We start from the raw sequence: 22682 nt of genomic DNA on the forward strand, positions 1-22682 counted from the left end.
GCTAGGCACGGGCTTACAAAGGAGCCCTGATGCTGTCTGAGTAAGAGCGAATTCTTGAGCAAAGCGAGGGTGCAAGTCTGTTCTTGGTGGGAAGTTCCTTCTCGGAGACTCACCTGGGAAAGGAGAAGGGGGTTGTGGAAATCGCTGGGCTGCGTGGGGCCACGGCGGGTCCAGCCCTGCGGCGGTGGCTTCTCTGGGATGTCAGGAGCGAGGTCACTCTGTGCCCTTGGGCTTTGGGGCCAGACATTTTGCCCTCGGCCATAAATGCACAAACAGCTTTGCAAAGAGGGAGGAAGAGCTGGGATTTCCCCTCACTCGGGTGCCCGAGCTGCTCCGCTCCCCAGTGCTCTCCCATCTTGAGTCAAAGAGGAGAAGCTGCCTTGCTCTTCCCATCATCTTCACAGCGGTTTTCCCGTACCTAAAGGGGACCTATGAGAAATCTGGAGAGGGACTTTTTACAAGGGCACATAGTAACAGGACAAGGGGTGATAGATTCAAATTGAAAGAGGGGAGATTTAGATTAGAAATTGTTGCCCTGAGGGTGGTGAGAGCCTGTCCCAGGTTGGCCAGAGAGGCGGTGGATGAACCATCCCTGGAGACATCCCAGGCCAGGCTGGACGGGGCTCTGAGCAACCTGAGCTGGTGAAAATGTCCCTGTCATGGCAGGGGGGGCACTGGGGAGCTGGGGAGGTCCCTCCAACACAAACCATCTGTGATTCTATGACCTGGGCACTTCACTGTGTCCCCGTGTTGAGGGTAGGCAGCACCAAACAGCTTCCTCTGCTCGTTTTCCCTAAAGCAACGGCAATTCAGGACTCAGAGAACTGCCCGAGCTCCAGGGAATGACAGGGCTCCATGTGGTGCCTCTCTCCTACCCTGCTCCTCAGGGCTGCCACTTGCTCCATGTTGACGTGTTTCATGCTTAGGCCAAAATTCTGGGCTCTAGACCAGGCTCAGGGCCTGTGCCAGCCCGTGAGCAGGTCTGGGTGTCTCCCAGGACGCTGCATCCAGGGCTACGGGCTGACCCATGGGGCTGCGCTTGCGTCCGCCATCCGTGGATGGCACATCACCACCGACTGGCATTTTGGGCTGGGACGGAGCATCCCCCGCTGCCTGTCCCTCCCCAAGGAAGCGCCTTTGCAATTGGGAGCAGCGGAAGCGGCAGCCACACGTCCAAACCCCTCCGGGCAGCGATGCAGCCACCGCCAGCCCCGGGCGGCCGCGTTTCCTTCCCCTCCGGCTCCCGGGAAGGGAACTGCAGCGCCTGTGCCCTCCGGCGCTGCCCCACAACGTACCCATCAGCAAAAACAGCCTTGGGGTGCTGTGGGGGCACCCCAGAGGCCTCGCTGGCTGTCGGACCAGTCCCAAAGGAACTTTGCAGAGGTTACCCCAAAAGGGGTGAGCAGCAGGGTCGGGGGAGCGAGGGAGATTAAAGGGGGAGTGATGAGGGCAGGGAGGGCTGGGCGGGGAGAGTTATTACCTCAGGTTATTTTTTTGGAGGAGTTTTGATATTTCTAAGGAACTGCACTGCCTGTGTTTTCTGCCCAGCTGTCTCCCTCCTCCCCTGCGGTTATGAAAAGATGTTTTTCAGCCAAAAAATGACTTGGTTCCCCAGCCCCTCTCCGCGAGCCTTGTGACACTGCCGTTAGCGGAGGCAGCGTGGTGATCAGTGCTCAGCGCTTTCCCACAATAGCCTGGACACCGCTGTAAGGAAGCCAAAAAAACCTTCCGGCTCCAGATGGGATTTAGACCAGCAAACCCATTCTGCTGCCTGATTTCAACCCCTCACCCTGGATATCTCCAAGCGGCTCTCGCCTCCATCTGCTTGCAACCGAACTGGTTGCACATCCTGGCCGGGAGGTCGAGGTTGGGAGAAAGTCTGTGGAACTGGGAGATGCTGTGGTGAGCGGCTCCTCCGCCTGCTCTGCATCCCCTCCTGCCTCGTCCTGGGCTCTTCGACGGGCAGCAAACCCAGCACATCCCCAGCAGGGACGTGGGAAAAACTCCCCTCAGCGCCTCGCGCTATGTCGAAGCCCAGGGTTTCTTGTCCCCCCTCCACTGATGGCTGACACCTCTGCCCTGCTCCACCGCAGCCCCTGCACCTGCCACCCCACCTTTTCCAGGCGAGGCGAGCGCCGGGCTTTTCCATCCTCTCTGGCAGGCTGTGCTTCCCACGCTGGCTGGGGCTGCGCTTTCTTGAAGTGTTCGGATCATCCCACGCCAGATCACGCTCATCCCTGCCCTGAAACTTGCGGGCACCAGCCCCGCTTCCCACCGCTCTCCCATCCTCCGGCACCGTTTTGGTGCTCCCCATCCAGTTCACACCCTACACCTGTGCCGACACCTTGCCGTCCCCTGGCGTCACCAGTAACCGAACCTGAGCCCAGCGGTTCCCTCCGGCTGCATGCCGTGTGCCCGCGGGGACAAGGGCGGCCGCTCTTCTCCCGGCTGGCTCCGGGTGCTCGGTGCGCAGCACTGGCGTGCAGGCAGCTGGAGGAAATCAGAGGAGCTGGTTACAGAAAATCTGGGCAAAGACAAGGGAAAGAAAAAAAAGAATCCTGGGACCTGGCAAGATCCTGTGCAAGTTTCCATGAGAAATCCAACGTGGCCATCACTGGCCCGTGGCCGTGCTGGAGCCCGCCCAGGCCTCTCCCGGGGTCCGCGGCACTGCCAATGCCCACCCAACCTTCAGCCGGGTCCCAGCCAAGCCTGGTCCTGTGCCCGCGGCTCCGGCGGCTCCGCCGGCCCCTTGTCCCAGCGCCGCCGGGAGGGGACTGTTCCCAGGCGCTCGGGGAGCCGCCTGCCTCTTGTTGCTCCCGTGACATATTTATTGCTATCAGTATAGTCTTTTAATTTCCTTTGTTTCAGAATATCTGACGGCGCAATTAAGAAGGCCTGGAGGGAAGCGTGTGTGCTCGGTCATCAGCCCTGCGGTTACTGTCTGTCTGGAAGCGGCGCTGGAGCCGGGCTCAGGAACAGCTGCCAGGCTTCCAGGCTTGTTTTCATTTTCTGAGAGGTTAGCTGAACGCCCGATGCGAAGAGACACCCATACACACCCAGAAACCCCGCCACACACACAGAGCCACACGCACACATACGGAAACACACACATAAACACAGATGCAGGCCGACACGCAGAGACATAAACAGACCCATGCGCGAAACTGGCCCCGGGGACGTGGGATGGGACCCGTGCTATCGATTTTAACAGGTCACGGCGCAGCGGGACGGTGATGCCACCGGCTCAGCGTGGGGAGCGAGGAGCCTTTTGCTCTTTGCATCTCCCAGCTGTGAGGTGCAGCTTGTTCTGCCCCGGCGAAGGGTGAAGGGCAGGTCCCTCCCGCAGCTCATCCCAGACCTTCTAGGGCAAGAGCCCAGTCATCGTAGCTGTGAGTGGGCTCATCAGGGGCTCGTCCTCCTGGGCTCGGCTGCAGGGCACGCATGTGAAGATGCACCTGGGGTCCGGGCTGTGCAGCTCTCCATGCCGAAACCAGGAGCCTGGTTGGTCCCCTCTGCCAATGTGTGCTGGAGGGGGTGAAGAAATCTTCAATATCTGTAATATCTGCAATATTAATTGCAGCAGGGTTAGAAAAAGAGAGAGACTTTGACTTTGCCCACCAGGGGATGGTAGAACCTGGTCCTGAAGGGGCTGTGGCTCCTGGTGCCCTGGGGACCAGTGGTGATGGGGCAATGGGCAGCGGTGGTGATGGGGATCAGTGGTGATGGGGTGATGGGGACCAGTGGTGATGGGGACCAGTGTTGATGAGGTGATGGGGACTGGTGGTGATGGGGACCAGTGGTGATGGGGTGATGGGGACCAGTGGTGATGGGGATCAGTGGTGTTGGGGTGATGGGGACTGGGGGTAATGGGGTGATAGGGACCAGTGGTGCCAGCATAATGGGGACCAGTAGTAATGAGGTGATGGGAATCAGTGGTGCTGGGGCAATGGGGATGGGTAGTGCTGAGGTGGTGGGGACCGGTGTTGCCAAGGTGATGGTGACAGGAGGTGCTGAGGTGATGGGGACCAGTGGTACTGGGATGGTGGGGATGTGTAGTGCTGAAGTGATGGGGACCAGTGATGAAACCAGGGAGAGCCCCTGTTGCCCCACATGAGACTGCCAGACAGCAGCACCCAGGTGGGGTGTTTGGCAGCAGAGTGTGACAGCACCAAGGTGGGGTGAGCACATCTTCCGCATGGAAAACCCCATCCCTGAGGCCGGCAGGCATCTCGTCTCAGATGCCAGGAGGTGATGGACTTCACCCACCCTGCGCTGCCCTCCCTGCCCCACAGCCATGCACAGAGCCCATGTGGGAAATACCAGGCTGGGAACAATGTTTAAAAAAGCAGAAATCTTTCTAGGAGCAGGCAAGCTGAGTCGGGCGTGTCGTTCCCGGCAGGTTGGTGCCCCGCGGCGCCCCGGCTGCGGAGGAGGAGAGTCTCCGGTGGCTGGTAAAGCTGGGTTCACACTGCAGCTTCCCCGCCGCCGTGGGGGCTTGTTTGGGGCTTGCTCCTCTCCAGCTCCTGTCTTCACAAGACCTGTAGGAACCTCCTATCTCTGGAGCCTCGGGCCCTTAGTCAAATGCGGTTGGCAGCCGCAGGCGCGCACACGCTCGCCCGGCGGGATCGCACGCACACCTTGTTTTCTTGGGAAACGAGACTCCAAGAACCGGTCGCTGGGGAGAGGAGAGCGTGACCTGTGCCAGGTAGCACTGTCCATGCACTTCATTTTGCTGCAATAAGTTCACATGTCAATTGTCCTGGCCCTAAAACGTAATCTAGATGTGGCTAAAGCCGGGGGAGATGCTTGGCATCCCTGCAGTGAGCTTGGCACCCGGGTGAGGGAGGAGCTCAGTGGGGAGGGCAGGACACCCACTGGGGATTAATTGCTGCCCTGCTGCTGCCGTGGGCTGGCAGTCCCAGTGGTGGGGCCCGTTGGGGTTGGGTAAGCTGGTGCTATAGGTGCTATAGGGACAGACATCCCCCCATTTTAACTGGGAGCGTCTTCCCCTCCCCCATTGCCAGTGGGTTGGAGGTGCGAGAGCAAAGAGCAGTTGGAGGCGTCAGAGATGGGCAGATTCGGTCTCAGTCACAGCCATTCTTTTCTACCATCTCCCTTTAACATTGAAAGAAATCTCTGCTTTCCATTTTCTCTGTTTCTCCAGGAATCTCCACCACCTTTGCTAATTTTCTGGCTTTGCCTCGTTGAGAAATACGACAGCAGGGGCTCCTCTTCCCACGCAGCCATGCTGATGGCACAAAGATGGCACAACCCCTTCGCTCTCTGGGGCTGGGGACCACAAGCTGTGGCAGCAGGAGGGGTGTGGGGGATTTCAGCGGCGGGTGCCCCCCAGCTGGGCCGTGTTGTGTCAGTGAGGACCCCAGGGAGCTGCCGCAGGTCCTGCTCGCTCCTGGGAGATCTCCTGAGATCTTCTCCTCCAGCCCTGATTATTCCCATCCCCAGCCAGGGGCTTTGTATGCTCAGACCATCTGAAATGCCTTTGTTCAGCAGATGCACCTCAATGGCTTCAGCCCCGCAGGTACGGCCACATTTTGGGCTCATGGTCTGCAAGGGAGACATAGAACCTGTCACATAGACCCTGGGCAGAGATGGAAGAGCTGGGGTGTTCACTCCCTTTCCGACACTGCCTGCTGTGTGCTCTGCACCCTGCGTGTCTGCTTGGGGTGCCAAGCGCTTTATCGAGGCTCCTCCATCAGCGGCGAGAGCCCCCGGAGCTGCGGAAGCTTCTCCATCTTCTGTTTGAGGGCGATAGCAGTGCTGAGATAACCCCATCAGATACCTGGGCCCTGCGCATCACTCGCAGCGAAAGACAAGGCAGCACGTCCCGTCCTCAATGGAGAGCGATGGAGAAGGGTCCTCTAAGCCCGGTGCCCGGGGGTTCCCCATCAGCCCCAAATTGGGGTGCAGCAAGGAGAGACCCACGGGGCCTGGATTTGACCCCACTCCAAGCTTACCATAAGACTAAACACTTGCTTAGCAAAGCTGCCGACAAGAGTCTCGGGGGACCGCTGGGGATGTGTCATCCAGCTCCCGAGCCAGCCCCGAGCTCCAGTGGTGTCACACAGCGAGTGGCTCCGCCGGGGGGTCCGGATCCGGCCCCCATCCTCCCCCTGGCTCTTGCCGGCCCGTGCCAAATCCCCCGCCGGGCATGGAGACGACTCTCAGAGCTGGGTCCTGCGACAGAGGTTGCGTTCATCTCGCCTCCAGCCCATTGTCTTGTTTATTTGTTACGGTTGGTCTCCAATTAAGACTTTGAGCCGTTCGGGGCAAGAACTGTTTCTTCCCATGCGAACGTGCAGTTCCCGCGCCGCTGAGCTGTGATGTGGTTGGGGACCCGCAGGAGCATCTGCTATTGCAGCAACAGTGCCCGGGGACAAATGCGTTTCAGATGGACTCGGCATTTCTTTCCGTGCTCGGGCCAGTGGCCAGCCCGAGATGGTGAGGAAGAGCCGCCGGCCGGCCCTTTAGATGCGATGTTCCCTTCCTTGGAGACCCGCTGGGACCTGGCGTGGGGCCGGAGGCCTGCCAGGGACATCGTTACTGGCAGAGCACCGTTCCCGAATATCGAGGCCCGAGGGCACCTCCCGGATGGGGAAGGGGCTTTGCCATGGGCACCAGCGGGTCTGACGCCACCCAGGCGGATGCAGGGGCAGGTGAGCTGCCTCAACCCAGGTGTTTCAGGCAACGGCCCGAATGCTGGGGTGACCCTGGTTGGGTTGTGTCACTGGCCCTGGGGACGCAGCACAGGGCGCTCGTGGGGGATGCGGGGCTGAGGGTGCCCCAGCACCGCACCTGCGGCCCGCGGATGGCAAGTCCAGTCCGGCCGGTGGCCGCGGGGCAGCTGTGCGGACCCGTCCGGCCGGGTTGCGCGGCGTCAGTCAGCACATGATCTGCGCCGCGGGGCCAAAGGCTGAGGTCAGTCAGTCACACCCAGGCAGCGGCACTGACTTCACCATGGGCAGGAGCAGCTCCTCACGTACCGAGCTCCCCGAAGGCAGTGCTGACCTGCCGCTCGGGGCCGATGGTCAGACCGCTCCGTTATCGGGGCGCGGGCATCGCTCCCATCACAATGAGCGGCTCCCCAGAGCCCCCCCTGGCTCTTCCCCCAGCCAAAATAGTTCCTGTGGTCCTGGGGCCGAAGTGGAACGGCTCAGAAGGCTCTGCCAGTCCCGCGGGGGAGGCCGCGGTGCCGGTTCCCCACGGTGCTCGCTGTCCGGCTCGTGGGGCTGGCTGGTTTCCCCGAGCGCCGGCTGGGTGGGATCGGCCGCTGGCTGAGGTCACCGAAATCCCTTTCCATCTCCCTGGGTCTGGGACGGCCGCTGAGCGCGGGGCAGCGTGTCCTGGCTCACAGGAGCTGGGGCGGTGACACCAGCCAGGGCCACCTCCAGCCCCAGCCCCGAAACCCCAGGGGAGGGTGAAGGATGAGGTGTTTGGATTTTTAGGGTCTTATCCACAATTCAGCAGGACCCGTGTTTCCAGGGAAGGAAGAGTTAATCCCCCGCTCGCCGCTAATGAGCCTTAACTGGGAATGACCCGACCCCAGGGAGAAGTGAACCCATTGTCCTCGCCTGCGTTTGACTGTCTTCCAGGGAGACTCATGAAACGCAGAGCCCGGGCGTGAGTTCCCAATTTATGTCAGGAGGCTCTGATTTATTCTATTTATTTATTTTTGCCATCTGGTTGAGGAGGGACGCTGAACGCAAGCGTGAGAAATCCAGATGTGCACAGCTCCTCACTGCTGCGCGGGACCTCGTCCCCAGCTCAGCTCCTGGCCCCGCCGAGCTCAGCCCGATCGCCTGGCCACTGTCACCCCCCAACCCTCAGGGACAGGCTGGTGACACCCCTGGGCACCCACCGTGTTCCTGCAGGGATGACGTGTGGGTATTCAGACGCAGATGGGCTCAGCCTGGACACCCAGCATGTTGGTCATACGCTGGCCTGGTGGTGATAGCCATTGCTATGGTGGACACCTGGGTGTCCCCAGCTGTGGGGACATGGTGACCCTGGCAGCTGCCGTGGTGGCACCACCTGCTGCAGGGCCCAGCCCTGTTTCATAGAATCATAGAATCATTTTGATTGGAAAAGAGTTTCATGATGCCGGTCCCAAACATGATTCTGGCCCCTCCAAGGCTGTCACCATGCTCACCCCTGCGTTTTTGGGGTCGTACTGGTTTGGGGACAGCTGGTAGCACGGTGCAGGCTGGAAACGCACCCCACAAATGGGCTGTGACCCTGGGCACCCTCCAGGACAGTGGCACAGGGGACACCCAGGGTCCCTTCCCTGCTGGCAGGGTGGGATGGTGATGAAAGCTACACCGTGCCCAAGGGATCAGGGATGTCCCTGGGTGCCTCCGCTGCGGGGCAGGGAAGATGGAGCTGTTTTGGGGCTCAGTCACCCCCATGAAGGGACAATGGGACTGCAGCTGGGCACCGCCTCTGCTGTCCCCGTCATCGCTGGTGTGGCACGAGGCTGCCTGCGGCAGTGCCGTTTTGGGGACAAACGGATGCTGTGAAACCTCCTGCAGGAGCCGGGGGACACAACCGGGCAGCGCGACCCAGAGGGGCAGAGAAAGAGGGGGTTTGGTGGGGAACTTTTGAATTTTTGCGATGATTTTTTGGTCGGGGCTCCTCTGAGACACAAGAGATGATCACACAGGATCTTAGCTCATCCGCTTGCTGTCTCATGCCTGGGAGGTTTGGCCGCAGGCCCGAGGGCTCCGGAGGAGGAGGAAAATTTCATCATCCCGCTCCAACGTCTCCTGGATAATCAGCCTCTTGTTAACCGATACAGCCCCATGCGAGATGCTCGCCGAGGACCGGGGCCCTGGAGGAGCCTTAGGTGGTCTTGGCCCCGGCGAAGCTTTGCTGAGCCTCTCCCAGGGCTGCCTGGGAAGCGGCTGCAGTTTTCTCTGGCTCTCCCTGCAGATGCTCGCTCGCCTCCCTCTGCCTCTTCCCAGCTGGCCCCGGCATTTCCACGCCGAGATGCTCCCCACGCCGAGATGCTCCCCACGCAGAGATGCTCCCCACACCATGATGCTCCCCACACCATGATGCTCCCCACATCTTGATACTCCCTGCACCATGACAGTCCCCACACCCAGACACTCCCTGCACCCTCCCAGCGCTTCTGAGCAGCTGGAAAGTGTCGGTTTAAGCATCCCCTGCGGGGGAAAATGCCTTTGCAATCAGCCATCCCATAGCAGAGCAGGAGAGAAGAAGGAGAGAGGACAGTGACACAGGCCCCAGCAACGCTTGGGGTTGTTCGGGGCAGCTCGGGGCAGCCCGAGGGTAAGGGTGAGCATGAAGGGAACCCAGCAAAGAGGAGTCAAATCCAGTCTGTTTCTGTTGGTTTATTTAAAAAAGGGGGACAAGAAGTATAAAAAAATAAATATTTAAATAGACTTCTATATATATATATTACCACAAATCTTATTATTAATTATTATTAATTATTATTATTATTAATAACATTATTAAAAGTCAGGTCAGAGCACTCGGTGCATGCTGGGCTGTCCACCGAGGCAATAAATAACCCTCGCAGCCGCTCCGGTGCCAGGAGCGAGCCAGCGCCTCCTGCCACCGGCCTGGGGCCCGTCCCCGCGCCCCCACGTCTCTGTGTCCCCACGTCCCCGTGCCAGGGACACATGTTTGGCCCTGCACCACCCAGCCCTTGGCTGGGCCACTGGTACATTCAGAGCCCTTCTGACATGAAAAGCCCTTTTCCAAAGGGGATAGATGGGTTCTCCATGCCCCGCCGTGCCCGCGTGGGGCGGATGATGCTCTCTGGTGGGGCAGACGGTGCTCTCCGCTGGGGTGGCCACCAGCTCTGTCCCCAGCGAGTGGCCTCGTTTGAGATAGCGGGACCCAGCCCCGACCGCTGCGGCCACCCCGGTACCCTCAGTTCAGCTCCTTGTAGGGGAGCCCAGCCCCAAAAATGTGCATGGGGAGCGTGTCCCCGTGTCCCCACCAGCTGTGGAATCCCGGTGTCCTTCATGCCAATCCTTCTTCCCAGGGAAGTACAGGCTTTGGGATGATGCTCGGGAATGTCCATCGGGTTGCTCTCCGTGATGGAGGAGGCAGGCCATGGGGGACACAGTCCAGCCCCTCACAGCCCCCCCGTGTCCCCGCACCCCGTGGGAGGACGGGGATGGCCCAGGCACATCCTGGGACCGGCCCGTGCCCCGGCGTCACCTCTGCTGCTGGGACCAGGGATGCGCTGCCTCGTCCCGCTGGATGCCGCGCCCCCTGGTTCTGCTCCACCAGGGGCACACCAGGCTGTGAAGTTCACCCCAGAAGGGGCAAATAAATCACCAAAGTGTGGATGGGGCCAGTGCAGGGTCCAGGGTAATAAATAGGAAGGCAGGAGGTCAGGAGGCAGCGGTGCGGGGACGGCACGGCCGGCTCCGTGTCCTCACCAAGTGCTGGGGGTGGGTGGAGGAGCGGGGGCGGGCGCTCAGGGGGGGCTGAGATGAGGTAGGAGGACACGGGCCGCCTGGGCGATGACCTGCACATACTTCCTGAGCACCTGGCAGCCCTGCTGCTTCTTCCTGAAGGTGCCCTTGCCCTTGGAGCTCTCGCCATAACTGACGTCCACCTGGAAGATGTTGTAGTTCTTGCAGAGGAGGCAGGTGAGGTTGGAGATGAGGCCCCGGGTGGTCTTGGTGGTGTTGTGGAGCCGGTCGAGGAGCTCCTTGGCTGTGGGGTTGAGCTCCTCCTGGTCGCGCGTGATGTTCCCCAGCGAGGCGTTGAGGAAGGCGAAGAGCTGGTACATGGCCACCATCACCTCCTTCCTCTCGCTCGTCCGGTTGACGCGAAACGGCGGGAAGATGACACCGCTGGGGTTGCAGAGCTTGTCGGCCTCGCTGCTGAACGGCTCTCCCTGGCACTTCAGCTGGGGAGAGAGGCCAGTGTCACCCCAGTGTCCCCTGTCCGTTCCCCCACTTCTGCCACCATCCCTGTGGCATCCCCAGCCCTCCCGCTTTGTGTGCTTGAAGCATCCCCATGGTGTCCCCAGCCCTCCCTCCTCACACACTTGGAACAAATAGGTCCCGGCCATTCCCGAATGTCACTTACGTAGAGACTGAAGAGGTCCTGGGCGGTGGCGTTGAGCAGTGCGACCTGCCTGCGGGTCTGCTCCTGGACGTTGGAGCGGCACAAGCCATGGCCGGGGCAGCTGGACCCGGTCACCAGCAGCGCCCGCCCGGCCACCGGCCGCCGCTGCAGCAGGAGCAGGGCCACGAAGGGCACGACGCCTGTGCGGGGAGAGAGGGGACGTCATGGTGGGCACCGAGCCGGTGCTGGTCCGTGATGGTGCAGAGCATCCTCCCGGGGTGTCCCCAGCCCCGGCACCCCAGGGCAGGGCGTCCAGCCAGAGCGGGGACCCGTCCTGCTCAGGTCAGGGTCCGGTTCGGCCGGCAGCCCCAGACCCCCCACTTCGCCGTCCCTTCGCGCTGCCGTTGCCCTCACCTGCCCCCCGGCAGGCGCTCCCCCGCCTCCCTTCCCGGCGGGGCGCCCCGTGGCATTCCCACATTTCGCAACCGGCCCGGTGACGACCTGTTGGGTTTAATCAAATATGCAAAGCGCTTTTCCCTCCGTTATCCTCGGCCGGGCCTGCGGGAGCGAGGCCCCACCCCGGCCCCGGCTGACTCAGCGGGGCGCCCGCAAGGAAACCTGCCTCCGGCATCCCCCTTCCCTCCCGCCTCCGGCCCCGCCGCCTGCCTCAGTTTCCCCGTCTGCGAAGCGGGCGCAGCGCCGAGGAGCCTTGGGAGAGCCGCCGCAGCTGCCAGAGACGCCGGCCAGCAAATCCCTGGACGCGGAACAAGGGGACCCTTGAGCTGCCCACAGCTGGGTCACCCCGGCGTCCCCCTCCTGCCACGGGGCGAGAGCGGGGTGCTCCAGCCCCCATCCATGGGGACCCCCCAAAGCAGCACCCCTGCTCGGGGAGGCCAAGCCCATCCAGAGCCCCGCCATGGTGCTCTGTGTCCTCAGGACAGGTCCCTGCGGGGTCTCTGCTGGCCGGTGACCTGGCCATGTCCCTGGGGGTCCCGGAGGCCGCGGGGGTGCTGCCAGGTGACGTCCCCGGCCGTGACAAGCGCCGAAGCTGCCCACACTTGTCAGCGCCTCCGACGTGCCGCCGGTGCCGGGTAATACAAACCTTCCTTTATTTACCCTGCCCAGGTGGGAAAGGACTTACCTGGGCGTGTTGTGAGCCCTGACCCGCCGCTTCCCCCTGCGCGGGACGAGGACAGGGGGGACCCTTCCAACCCGCACCCCCATGGGACACGGCTGCCCTGACCCCCTGCAAGCCCCTCTTGCCGTGTCCCCATGTCACAGCTGGGCAGAGTGGGGCTCAGCACCCATGGGTGCTGGATGGGTGGGGGGTCCCGGGTGGGTGCTGCACCATGGGACCCCCAGCACGGCCTCTGGGGTGGCGGCCGTTGCCCCCACCCCCCGTCCTGCACTTGGCAGCCTCCCCATCCCTCCGGTGCTCCCCAGGCAGCGCAGCTCGCGACATCGAGACACCCAGCAGGAGGAAAAGCAGGAGGGGGGACAACATTTAAAAAAAAAAAAGCCAAAAAAGCCCAAATTTAAAAAAAAAGTCTTCCCCCCTTGTCTTTTTTTTTTGGTTTGGAAGCAATTCCAGTTATATAAGTGTCCAGATGTGGCTGCACCGCGCCAGCGCCGCGCCGCGCTCCCGCTGCCAATTCCCAGAGATGCTCGTCCCGGGGGAGCGCGGCGCGGCGGGAGCCCTGGCTGCGGGTACCGCGACCCGCCCGCCCGGGCATCCCCGCGGAAAGGGGGGGAAAGAAAAGTGGGGAGAAGGGGAAATCATTGCTCCCAAGTTGGAATTTTGTTTTCTTGTCTCTTTTTTTACCTGCCGGTACGAACTTCATTGTGAGCCGCGTCCCGGGAGCAACTTAATAGAGATTGGTGTTGGCAGAGGACGTTTTCAGAAATTCATGTTCATACTGGGGGACTTCTCGGGGTTTATATACCGGTCCGGCAGCCAGCCTGTGTTGTAAGAAAGGGGAGGAGGGGGGGACGCGGGGGGGAGCAGCACTATCGTTACTTCTATTGAAACTGGAAATCAGGAAGTCGAGGGCTTTGGAAATCCTGAATGATTCTTAGAAATAAACTTCTGATAAAGTTGATGTCACCGGGATTGTGGGTTTTGTGTTTTTTTCACGCGCGGGGTCGGGGAGGTGCTGGGGAAGTGGGTGGGAAGGGGGGGGGAAAAATGAATTGCTGTGCCCTCCCGGGGAGGCGAGTGGTGGCACGTGGGGTTCGGGGGCGTCGCGGGGGGCGGCGGGTGCCGGTGGCGGCGTTGAGGCGCGATGGCGAGCGCGGGGCCGTGACTCACCCAGCCACAAGCACTTTCACCCCCGGGTCCCCCTCCCCGGGCTGGGGCTTCCCCGTTGGCTGCTGGAGCAATCAATAAAATAAGAGGGGGGGGAAATTGATTAGGGGTTTTGGGGTGGTTTTGGAGGGATAAAAGGTGAGCGGAGGTGATGGTGGGGTCCCGGAGGGGTGCGGGAGCGCAGGTCGCAGTGGGATGGACGCGATGGTACCGGCGTCCCCCAGCCCACCTTGTCCCTTTGTGTGAAAATATGAAAAGGGTGGGTTTTCTATGGGATAAAGGAATGGACAAACCCACCGAGCGGGGAGAGGCTGGACCGGCCCCCCAGGGTTAACCCTTCCAGGGCAGGACCGGCCCCTGCCCGGTGCAGGCAGGACAAGCAGGGCAGCGATGGGCTGGTTGGCAACATCCTAAAATCAACGTAAGGGCAAACACCCAAGCAGGGGGGTCAACCATTTGTGGGGGTCCCACAGGGCTGTTTGCTCCCTGATTTGGGTGAAAAACAGGTTAAAGGGATTTTTTTTGTTTGTTTTATATATATATATATTTTTTTTTTCTCACCGAGGGTACGGCCCGAGCTGCAACTTTTAATCAGGTTTAGCAAGTTTGTGCCCTGGGTGCACTGGCAGCGTGAAACCACCAGCGTGACAGTCGAGGAACGGTGACGCTAACGCTACCACAACCCCGGCCGGCCCTGGTGACAGGGGACACACATCAAGGGGGGACACCAGGACCCCCCTGTGCCGGGAAACAGGGCAGGGGAGGTTGGTCACACAGCTGCTGCCTCAGTTTCCCCATGCAGGAACCTGGGGACCAGCATGGTTTGCCAGGTGGCGTTGATGCCCCAGCAGCCAAAGCTGGTTTCAGCCCAGTCTGGCCTTACTGGGCTGGGACTGGGAGCCAGGGGGCTGTGGAGGGGGGGACCAGCCCTGTCTCACCCCCTGCAGCCTCACACCTGGTTTTATTGGGGCGCAGTGAGCAGCACCTTGTGTATCAATGGATATCTGCTGGCCTGACAGCACTTAATTAACTGTGGAACTGGTGTTTCTTAATTAATGGCACTAGGGAACATCCTCAGCGGGGGCTCCTGCACAGGAATTGCTGCAGATTTGCTGTTTTCTGCCCTTTTTCCAAATTTCCCGGCAGTGGTGGAACGTGGACATGGGCAGGGTTTGGGCGTTCATTTTATAACGGCTTTTTCGGGGAGGATAAAAAGGTGGGGGTGTCCCCTCTGCAGGGGGGGGCACTCCAGCAGGAAAACCCCAATCCCTGCTCCGGGCGGGCTGGACGGGGACGATTTCCCAGGGATGCCCAGAAAACCCCCTTTCCCATCGCTTGGGAGCGGGAACGTGCCCGCGCGGGCACCCCGGGCACGGGCAGCAGGAGCCTGGCAAGGTGGTGACAAGGGTGGGGGTCACAAGTGGGGACCGGAGGGAGGATCCAGCCCTCCCCATGGCGGGCGCTGCGGGGATGGGAAGCTGGTGGGGTGTTCCTTGGGTGTCCCCACTTTGGGGACCCCAGGAGCAGAGTTGGGGGCAGGTTGGGCAGGAGGCAGCGGCCCTGTCTGGCTGAATGCTGCCTGATGTCCCTGTTGTCCCTCTGTCCCTGCTGTCCCTGTTGTTCCTCTGTCTCTGCTTGTCCCCCTGTCCCTGCTGCCATCCCAGCTGGCGACATGGGGACATGGGAGGGTCCCAAGGCCACCGCGGCCATGGTGCTGCTCTGCTCCCCTCCAGCTGCCTCTGCCCCATCCCTCACCAGAGCTGCCCCCCGCCCCATCCCTGTCCCCTTGTGTCCCCCCCGCCCATCCCTGTCCCCATGCTGCCCCCTGCTGCTCCAGCCCAGAACTGACCACTCCCCATCCCATAATTGCCCACCGTCCCGTCCCCAGCCCAGAACTGCCCCCCATCCCTATCCCTGTCCCAGAACTGCCCCCTAGCCCCATTCCCACCCCCAGCCTGTCCTCTCCATCCCAGAACTGCCCCCTCCTGCCTCGTCTCTATCCCATAATCGCCCCCATCCTATCCCAAACCCATCCTAGAACTGCTCCATCCCATAGTTGCCCCCCTGCCCCATGCCCATCCCGTCCTTGTTGTGCTGTCCCTCTGGGACCCCTCCCTGTGCTGTCCCCAGGGTGGAGGACACACTGAGATTTCAGCCCTCACACCGGTTTGGGGCCGGGGGGCTGTGCTGGGGGGTGACTAAGGCTGGTGTCCCCTCCCTGGGAAACCCCGGGGCTGAGTAATGGCCAGGACCGAATTCCCCTTGGGCTCCCCATGTTCCCCTGCCCGGGGCTGCCTCCTCCCCAGCCCTGTGCCCCACCAGTGTCACCCCACTCGTGTCACCCCACTGCTTTCCCTCCCAGCCAGGTGGTGGGTCCCCATGGCTGTGGGGTGAGCAGCTCCCTTGGGGACCTCAGCCAAGGGATGTCCCCACCATGGGGTGGCTTTTCCCAGGTGGCTCCAGGGTGGGCAGCAGGGTCACTCAGGTGGCCCTGACCTGCGGGGACACCAGGGCCACCAGCATCCCTCTGGTGACACTCAGCCCGGGGTGCACCCACATATGGGGGTCCCCCCACCCCTCCACACCCTTCCCTGGGTGGGGGTCACATACCTGTGCCCTCCCCTCTGCAGCCCATGCAAGCCGTCCCCTCCTTGGAGCCAGGTGGGTGGCTCAGCAGCCGGTGGGCGGTGGCACCGTCACAGTCACGGTGACCCACGGCACGGCAAGCCAGCCTGGGCTGCTTCATGGTGACATTGTCCCCAACAGGAATGTCCCCAAATGGCAGCAGGGGCCAGCGCAGCGGTGGCCGTCCTGGCGGCGATGCTCCCTGTGACTGACTCAGGCAGCAGTGCCGGGCAGCCCGGTGGCACCGGCACACGCAGGAACGAGTGACTCTGCGGTGCCACATGACCGGGTCTTAGGATTTTTGACTCAGCGGGGCCGGTGGCAGAGGGGTGGCCTGGTCCCTGCAACGGCCCGGCAGCTGTGCCGAGTGGCACACGGGGCTGTGTGACATGCGGCACGTGGTGCCATGCTGTGTAGTGCCAGGCCATGCCATGGCCTGTCACGCCTTGTCACGCTGCGTGCCACACCGCACCATGTGCCGGACCACGCTGTGCCATGCACCACGATGTGCCGGATGCCACGTCTCATTGGGTACCGTGTGCCATTGTGCTGTGCCACATCCCGTGCCACCACCACCACAACACATCCCGTGCCACCTACCACTTGCCCTGGTGAGGACACTGGGCACAGCCCTGCTCTGCCCGCGGACACACGGACACCCAGACACCAGGACACAACCGCTCAGCGGCCCGTGGGCCAAAGTCAGCTCTTTATTTCCTCCTGCCATTATACAAAAATACAGGGGTGCCACGAGCCCGGGGTGGCCACCGCCCTTCTCACAGTACAAAATAATCTTGATATTTATAAATAACACCTCGTTACATTCATAGTTTAACACAATACAAAAAAAGTTATCACAAAAATAGATATTTATATATTAAAAACGTCCTTAAATATTTTTTCTCCCACTGCAGGGATGTATTAAATTAACCCCAAGATTCAATAAATATCACAACCACTCAAATATTAATGTATAAATTAGTGGGGAGGGGGTGGGTGCTGCCACCCACTGTCACAGCGCAGTGGCCAGAGCCGAGCTCCTGCCCGACACAGCCTCAGAGGCTTGGGGACACAGGGACACCGAGGGTACAGGGACACTGAGCACAGATGGAAGAGCATGGGGGTCCCTGAGGACACAGGGATGCTGGGAGCATGGGGACACCAAGAGCAGGGGGTCACCCAACACATGAGGGTGAGCACAGACACACTGCACAGGGACACTGAGCACACAGGGACACTGATGGCACAGAGACGGCACAGAGGTGCTGAGGGCCTGGGGACGAGTGTGTAGGGACAAGCACAGCAAAGGGCACAGGGACATGGAGCTTGTAGGGACACTGAGTGTGCATGGACATGGAGATCACAGGGATGCTGAGCTCACAGGGACACCACGCTCACAGGGACACCAGCTTTACAGGGACACCAGGCTCACAGGGACACCAGCTTTACAGGGACACCATGCTCACAGGGACATCACGCTCACAGGGACACCAGCTTTACAGGGACACCAGGCTCACAGGGACACCAGCTTTACAGGGACACCAGGCTCACAGGGACACCACGCTCACAGGGACACCAGCTTTACAGGGACACCAGGCTCACAGGGACATCACGCTCACAGGGACACCAGCTTTACAGGGACACCAGGCTCATGGGGACACCAGGCTCATGGGGACACCACGCTCACAGGGACACCACGCTCACAGGGACACCAGCTTTACAGGGACACCAGGCTCACAGGGTTCTACTCCCAGACACTTCCTGGGGTGCACAAACCCCCGAAGGTGCAGGCAGGGCGGTGCAGGGGGTGACAGTGCCGGTGGCACACACCGGTGCCGGCAGCACAGCTGAGTCAGGCTGGGTCACCGGACCCGCTGAATCACTGGAAAATCCATCAGGACTCGGTGACAAGGGACGGCTCCATCCCGCAGCGTTGGGCACCCGGGGGACACCCGCGTGAACCCGAGTGTGTGACACCCACCATCGCTGCCGAAATGTGGAGCAGGACAAGGGAGAGTTGCCAGGAGCAGGGCTGTCCTGCAGCCGCGCGGTGGCACGGGGACAGCCAGGTCCCCATGGTAAGCCGAGGCGATGGATGATGCTTCGAGCGCACTCGTGTCCTCACCCCTGGGAGCTCAGAGGGTCCCTGAGGAGCGTCCCCACCGGCAAGTTGTCATCTGGGGATGGGGGTGAAGATGGAGATGATGGAGATGGGGACAGCTCTGGTGACACCGGAGCTGCACTACGAGCGTGTGGGTGGCCGTGGGCCCCGGTGGGATCTCCGCTTCTCCCGGCGGCTCCGGGCCTCGAGCCGGGCGCTGAGCTTGGCCATGAAGCGGGCGTAGCTCCAGAGGATCTGGCACCCCGCCAGCTTCTGCCGGAAGATCTTGGTGGGTGCCGTGGGGCTGGCGGGCGGCCGGTGGCCGGGGACCGGGCTGGGGGCCGGGAACAGCCCGTCCAGGTTGCTGAGGAGCCCCCGCACCTTCAGGTGGGTGCTGGCCAAGCGGCGAAGGATTTCAGCGCCAGGGGGGTTGAGGTCACGCTGGTGGCGGGTGATGTCCTGCAGCGCCTGCGCCATGCGGGCCATGGTCCCTCGCAGCTCCCGCAGCCCCCCGGGGCCCAGCACGGGTCCCCGCAGCCACTCGGGAGGGCGGTTGGTGCGGCAGAGGTGGTGGATGGCCAAGTGCTGGTTCTCCTCCTGCCCAGGGACGGGGGGGACAGTCAGGGACATTGGACTGGAGCAGCGTGGAACCCCCTCGCCAGTATTATCCCCCCATGGAGGGGACAGGCATGGGACTCACGTAAAAGGTGAAAAGCTCCTGCGCATCCTCGGCCATGTGTCTCACCAGCGCCTGGATCTGCTGCAGGGTTGGGGGGGGCAGGGGCCGTCCCCCCTGGCTAGGCACTGCCCAGAGGATCAAGAGTCCTTTGGTGACAGCTGGGGAGGAAGAGGAGTGACATGGGGGACACTGGGGCATTGCTGGGTGTAGGGAGGTTCCAGCCCACCAGTCCCCCCATGCCCATCACCCTGGTGTCAAGCCTGGAGGTGACACCAGTGTGTGCCAGGTACATGTGCCCCCCTGCACTGGTCCCTGGTCCTGCTGCAGGGACAAGCCAGTCTCTGTGCCAAGTCTCTGGACCTGGTGGGGAGAAGGAGGAGGATGGAGATGCCCTGGAGCAGCCAGGGACACAGCCCAGTGCTGGTGGTTGTCCAAACAGCTCCCCCATCAGCACAGGCCACTGCAAAGGAGGGGACAGCTGTGACACTCCCGGATTCGGCTCCTTGGCTCCAGCCCATTGCTGTCCCAGCCCTGCTGTCACCCAGAGCCATGTGCCAGTGGTGATTCAGGAGGTGGCACTGGATCAGCGCGCAGCATCCAGCCACTGACTCAAGGGCTTCAGGGTGTGCAGGATCCATGCCAGCAAGCTAACCTCTGACCCTCTGCCATCTGTCCCCAAACTGACCCCAGTGCGTGTCCCCTCCTGCCCACCCCCTCCCAGCATGCCTTCTGCCCTGGGATGAAGGCAGCACGCCTGAGTCCCCATCCCTGGTGCTCCCCATCCCACATGCCATGGCGGGGATCAGCCCCATCCCCCATCAGCACCCTTGGGAGGTGACACCGCGGCAGCACAGGGAGTGACAGCCTGGGTGACACCATCAGCCGCAGCACGCCGACTCCATCCCTACGCGGGCCCCACCGTGCTCTCCCCGCGGCCCCCGGCGCGCGAGCGAGAGGGCGGTTTGGGGACGCGGCAGCCACCTACCTGCCAGCATGCCCAAGGGCCACCCGCCACACCGCATGGCCGGGACGGGGTGTCTGGGCGTGGGGCCGCCGGGCGCGCAAGCCACTTCCTTACTGCCGGCCTGATGGGGAAGCTCGCCTTTTAAAGTGCACCCATTTGCCCCCACCTCCGCGGGAGGCACCCGGACCCAACGGGAAGGCAGCGAGAAGTGAAGCCACGGCCCCGGGGCCAATGAGCGGGGTGAGTCACCCCGGCGGGAGGAAATGATGCCAGGACTGCCCGTGGGCTTATTCTTCGATTCAGTTCCTCGAGGGAGTCCCAGTGGGTCCAGCCCATGGTCCCACTGCTTGGCTTGGGTCTGGTTGTGCCAGAGCCCAAAAACCTGGTTTCTTGGGACAGAGCGGCTCTGAGTCACTCCAGGTTTGCTGCTCGGCACCCAATGGGCTGGTTGAACTGCAAACAGCCTGTCTGCCTCAAAACCCAAATGCAGAAGAAGGTAACGGTGGTTGGTGGCGGTAGCAGGGCTGGCACTTGGGGACGTTGGCCGTGTGGGGACACCCATGTCACATCATGAAAGGCTTCCTGCACCAGGTCCAGCCATGAGAGCTGAAAATCCAGCCTGGGAAGGAGGGAGATGGAAACTCGGTAAGTGCGGAGCATCTCGGCACGGCTGGGTACCACACCCCGCCGTGGCACTGGGTGATGCTCTCGAGGATGCTCTGGCCATCCATCCCCTCATACCACCCCTCTGGGTGACAAATTGGGGTGCTGACTAAGCAGGGGACACAGAGTGGCATGGTTCATCCCGGCAGCACCCATGGGTGACCCCAGGGAGGAATCACAGCCGCCCGGTGCCAAAAGGCCACCCCGGGACGTGCGTGGGGCCCCGGGTGTTGCCCAAGGGCGCAGGGCCGGGCAGCGGAAGGCCGTTGTGGGCAGCGGTGCTGGCAGCTGTCCCTGCTGCCGTGGCAGCCTTGTGCAATGCCACCACGGCACAGCCCGGCGTGCACAGCGCCCAGCACAGCGCCCAGCACAGCCAGCAGCACCCGCTGCAACCCCTGTGCACCCCAGCTCCCCTTTCCCCACAGGTGGAGCCTGGCACTGACAGGGGCTTTTTCCTTCCTATAAAAATGAATGTATTTTATCAGCTCTTTGAGATACAGCGCAATCCGGGTGATGCTGGTGCCCATCACAAGCCGCCCCGCACTCAGTTTGCAGGTTCCGAGGGTTTTGCAGCAGCATGGGCTGACAACCCAGCCACAACCTCTGCTCGGGGTGGAACCATGTGGCTGTGGCTCCCTTCCACAAGAAGAAATGTTGTCTTTTCCCAGAATTTCCCCTCCCCAGCCGCCCCATGAGCTCCAGGATTCCCTGCTGGGCACAGGGCTGGCGCTGCTTCCTTTCCCGGCCGCCTCCTCCTCCTCAGGGTGTCCCCAGCAGAGGTCGTGGCTGGGCCAGGGGGCTCAGGGTGGGCAGGGCGGTGCCTGAGGGGGTGGAGGAGCCAGGAGAACACCCTCTTCTCCCCAGCCTGCTTGGCTGAAGCAGCTTGTCCATCTGTCTGTCTGTCTAGGCAGTCTGTTAGCCAGCTGTCCATCCGTCCATCTGCCCATCCACCCATACTTCTGTCCAGCTGTCCAACAACCTGTCTGTCCATCATCCATGCAATGAACCAATCGTTCATCCACTCCTTTATTTGTATGTATGCACATCCACCTGTCTGTCCATTTATCCATCCACCCATCCATCCATCCATCCATCCACCTGTCTGTTCGTCCATCCATCCATCCATCTACTCATACATGCATCCGCCTATCCATCCTTCCGTTTGTCCATGTCCGTCCATCCATCCATCCACCCATCCATCTATCCATGTGTCCATCCATCCGTCCATGCCTCCATCTCTCTCTCTCTGACCCCAGGGACCCTCCAGCAAGCGTGATGCTGCAGCAGGACCCCCGGACACCCTGGCCAGGTGAGCAGGACCACACAGGTAGATCGCACCCACCCTCAGATCCCCACAGCCAGAGGTGGCCCTGGTCTCTCTGCACGTCACTGTCACCTCCCAGGGGGCGCACAGGGTCCCTGCTGGGCTGGGCAGTGGCTGCCTTACTGGAGCAAAGCGGGTGGCTGTGCAATACCCAACGGGGACAAAAATAGCGCCGGTGACCGCATGGGCCGGCTGAAATTTCTTCATCACTTGGGTGCACGTCACTGGCATCTCATGACTGCGGACAAGAGAACGAGACAGGAAAGAAGTGCCCCGGGAGGCGGCAGGAACCCGAGGGGTGACGCGGGGGGACACGCCGGGACCCGCGCACGCTCCCGCCTGGTGCACAGGGGCGTGGGGCTGGTTTTGGAGGACGGGATGGGGGCAGAGCCATGTTTGCCAACCGCGCTGAGCCCTGCGGAGCCGCCCACCCTGGGGAACAGAACCCAAAGGGGTTTCTGCTGTGCTTGTGCTCCTGACGAGCCGTGGTCCCCAGGGACACCCAGGGGCTGGGGACATGGGGGATAAGGCCAGCATCACACAGCCCCAGCCATCCAAGGGGCTGACAGGAGCTCCCAGACGCCCCAGGAGGTGACAGACAGCCGTGACCCCACACACCCCGCTGTGTCTGGGGTGGCAACAGGAGAGGATGTGGGGACACAGTGGCAACACAATAGGGGCATCCCCAGGCCTGGAGTCAAGTTCGGCTCTTTGTGCTGCAGTTTCCCCCAGAGCTGGGAGCTGGTCCAGCATGGGGCAGGGCAGAAAGGGAGGAGCGGGGCCTGTGCCTCAGTTTCCCCAGGGCTGGTGATTTGCTGAGGGCTGCAGCCTTTGCCCTTTTTTTCCCAAGAATGTGGCCGGTGAGCTTGTCCTGTCCTGGTCACCTCACAGTGGGGACACAGGGAGTGCCACATCCCCCTGTCACATCTCAGCCCTTCCCATCCCGCA

The 22682-nt window shown here is 61.8% G+C and overlaps 2 protein-coding genes across 5 annotated transcripts; both read right to left on the reverse strand.

Annotated features, from left to right (window-relative positions):
- Positions 1-9273: 9273 nt before the first annotated feature.
- LIF (LIF interleukin 6 family cytokine) lies at positions 9274-13168 on the reverse strand. Of its 3 annotated transcripts, none has more exons than XM_065033939.1 (3): positions 12215-13168; positions 11095-11273; positions 9274-10912 (listed from the first exon to the last, which is right to left on the reverse strand). In XM_065033939.1, the coding sequence occupies exons 1-3, from the start codon at positions 12345-12347 to the stop codon at positions 10475-10477; spliced, it is 750 nt and encodes a 249-aa protein (XP_064890011.1). In that variant the 5' UTR covers positions 12348-13168; the 3' UTR covers positions 9274-10474. The 3 variants fall into 3 exon arrangements, with proteins under 3 accessions (XP_064890011.1, XP_064890012.1, XP_064890013.1); XM_065033940.1 differs by having other exon boundaries at positions 9279-10912; positions 11488-13166; XM_065033941.1 differs by having other exon boundaries at positions 9297-10912; positions 12896-13161.
- A 3527-nt stretch (positions 13169-16695) lies between these two features.
- Positions 16696-22599, reverse strand: LOC102084650 (LIF, interleukin 6 family cytokine). 2 transcript variants are annotated; one of them, XR_010466840.1, is made up of 4 exons: positions 19769-22599; positions 18805-18941; positions 17481-18701; positions 16696-17412 (listed from the first exon to the last, which is right to left on the reverse strand). XR_010466840.1 is itself a non-coding variant. In XM_021288162.2 (3 exons), exons 1-3 carry the CDS (start codon positions 20307-20309, stop codon positions 18246-18248), a joined length of 1134 nt encoding a protein of 377 aa, XP_021143837.2. In that variant the 5' UTR covers positions 20310-22599; the 3' UTR covers positions 16696-18245. The 2 variants fall into 2 exon arrangements, 1 of the variants encoding a protein (XP_021143837.2); XM_021288162.2 differs by having other exon boundaries at positions 16696-18701.
- Between the last annotated feature and the right edge of the window lie 83 nt (positions 22600-22682).

The sequence above is a fragment of the Columba livia genome, chromosome 17, assembly GCF_036013475.1.
Source record: "Columba livia isolate bColLiv1 breed racing homer chromosome 17, bColLiv1.pat.W.v2, whole genome shotgun sequence".
In the NCBI taxonomy this organism is placed as follows: Eukaryota; Metazoa; Chordata; class Aves; order Columbiformes; family Columbidae; genus Columba; species Columba livia.

Bases quoted from the DNA above. Each gene is read 5' to 3' on its own strand.
- LIF (XM_065033939.1), bottom strand. From the start codon at position 12,347: ATGGGGACACGGCAAGAGGGGCTTGCAGGGGGTCAGGGCAGCCGTGTC. The intron at 11,274-12,214 runs GTAAGTCCTTTC...CTCCCCGCACAG, and splicing joins AGGGCTCACAACACGCCCAG to GCGTCGTGCCCTTCGTGGCC. The intron at 10,913-11,094 runs GTAAGTGACATT...CTCTCTCCCCAG, and splicing joins AGGACCTCTTCAGTCTCTAC to CTGAAGTGCCAGGGAGAGCC.
- LOC102084650 (XM_021288162.2), bottom strand. From the start codon at position 20,309: ATGGGTGTCCCCACACGGCCAACGTCCCCAAGTGCCAGCCCTGCTACC. The intron at 18,942-19,768 runs GTAGGTGGCTGC...CTTCCTCCCCAG, and splicing joins GCCCTTGGGCATGCTGGCAG to CTGTCACCAAAGGACTCTTG. The intron at 18,702-18,804 runs GTGAGTCCCATG...GTCCCTGGGCAG, and splicing joins AGGAGCTTTTCACCTTTTAC to GAGGAGAACCAGCACTTGGC.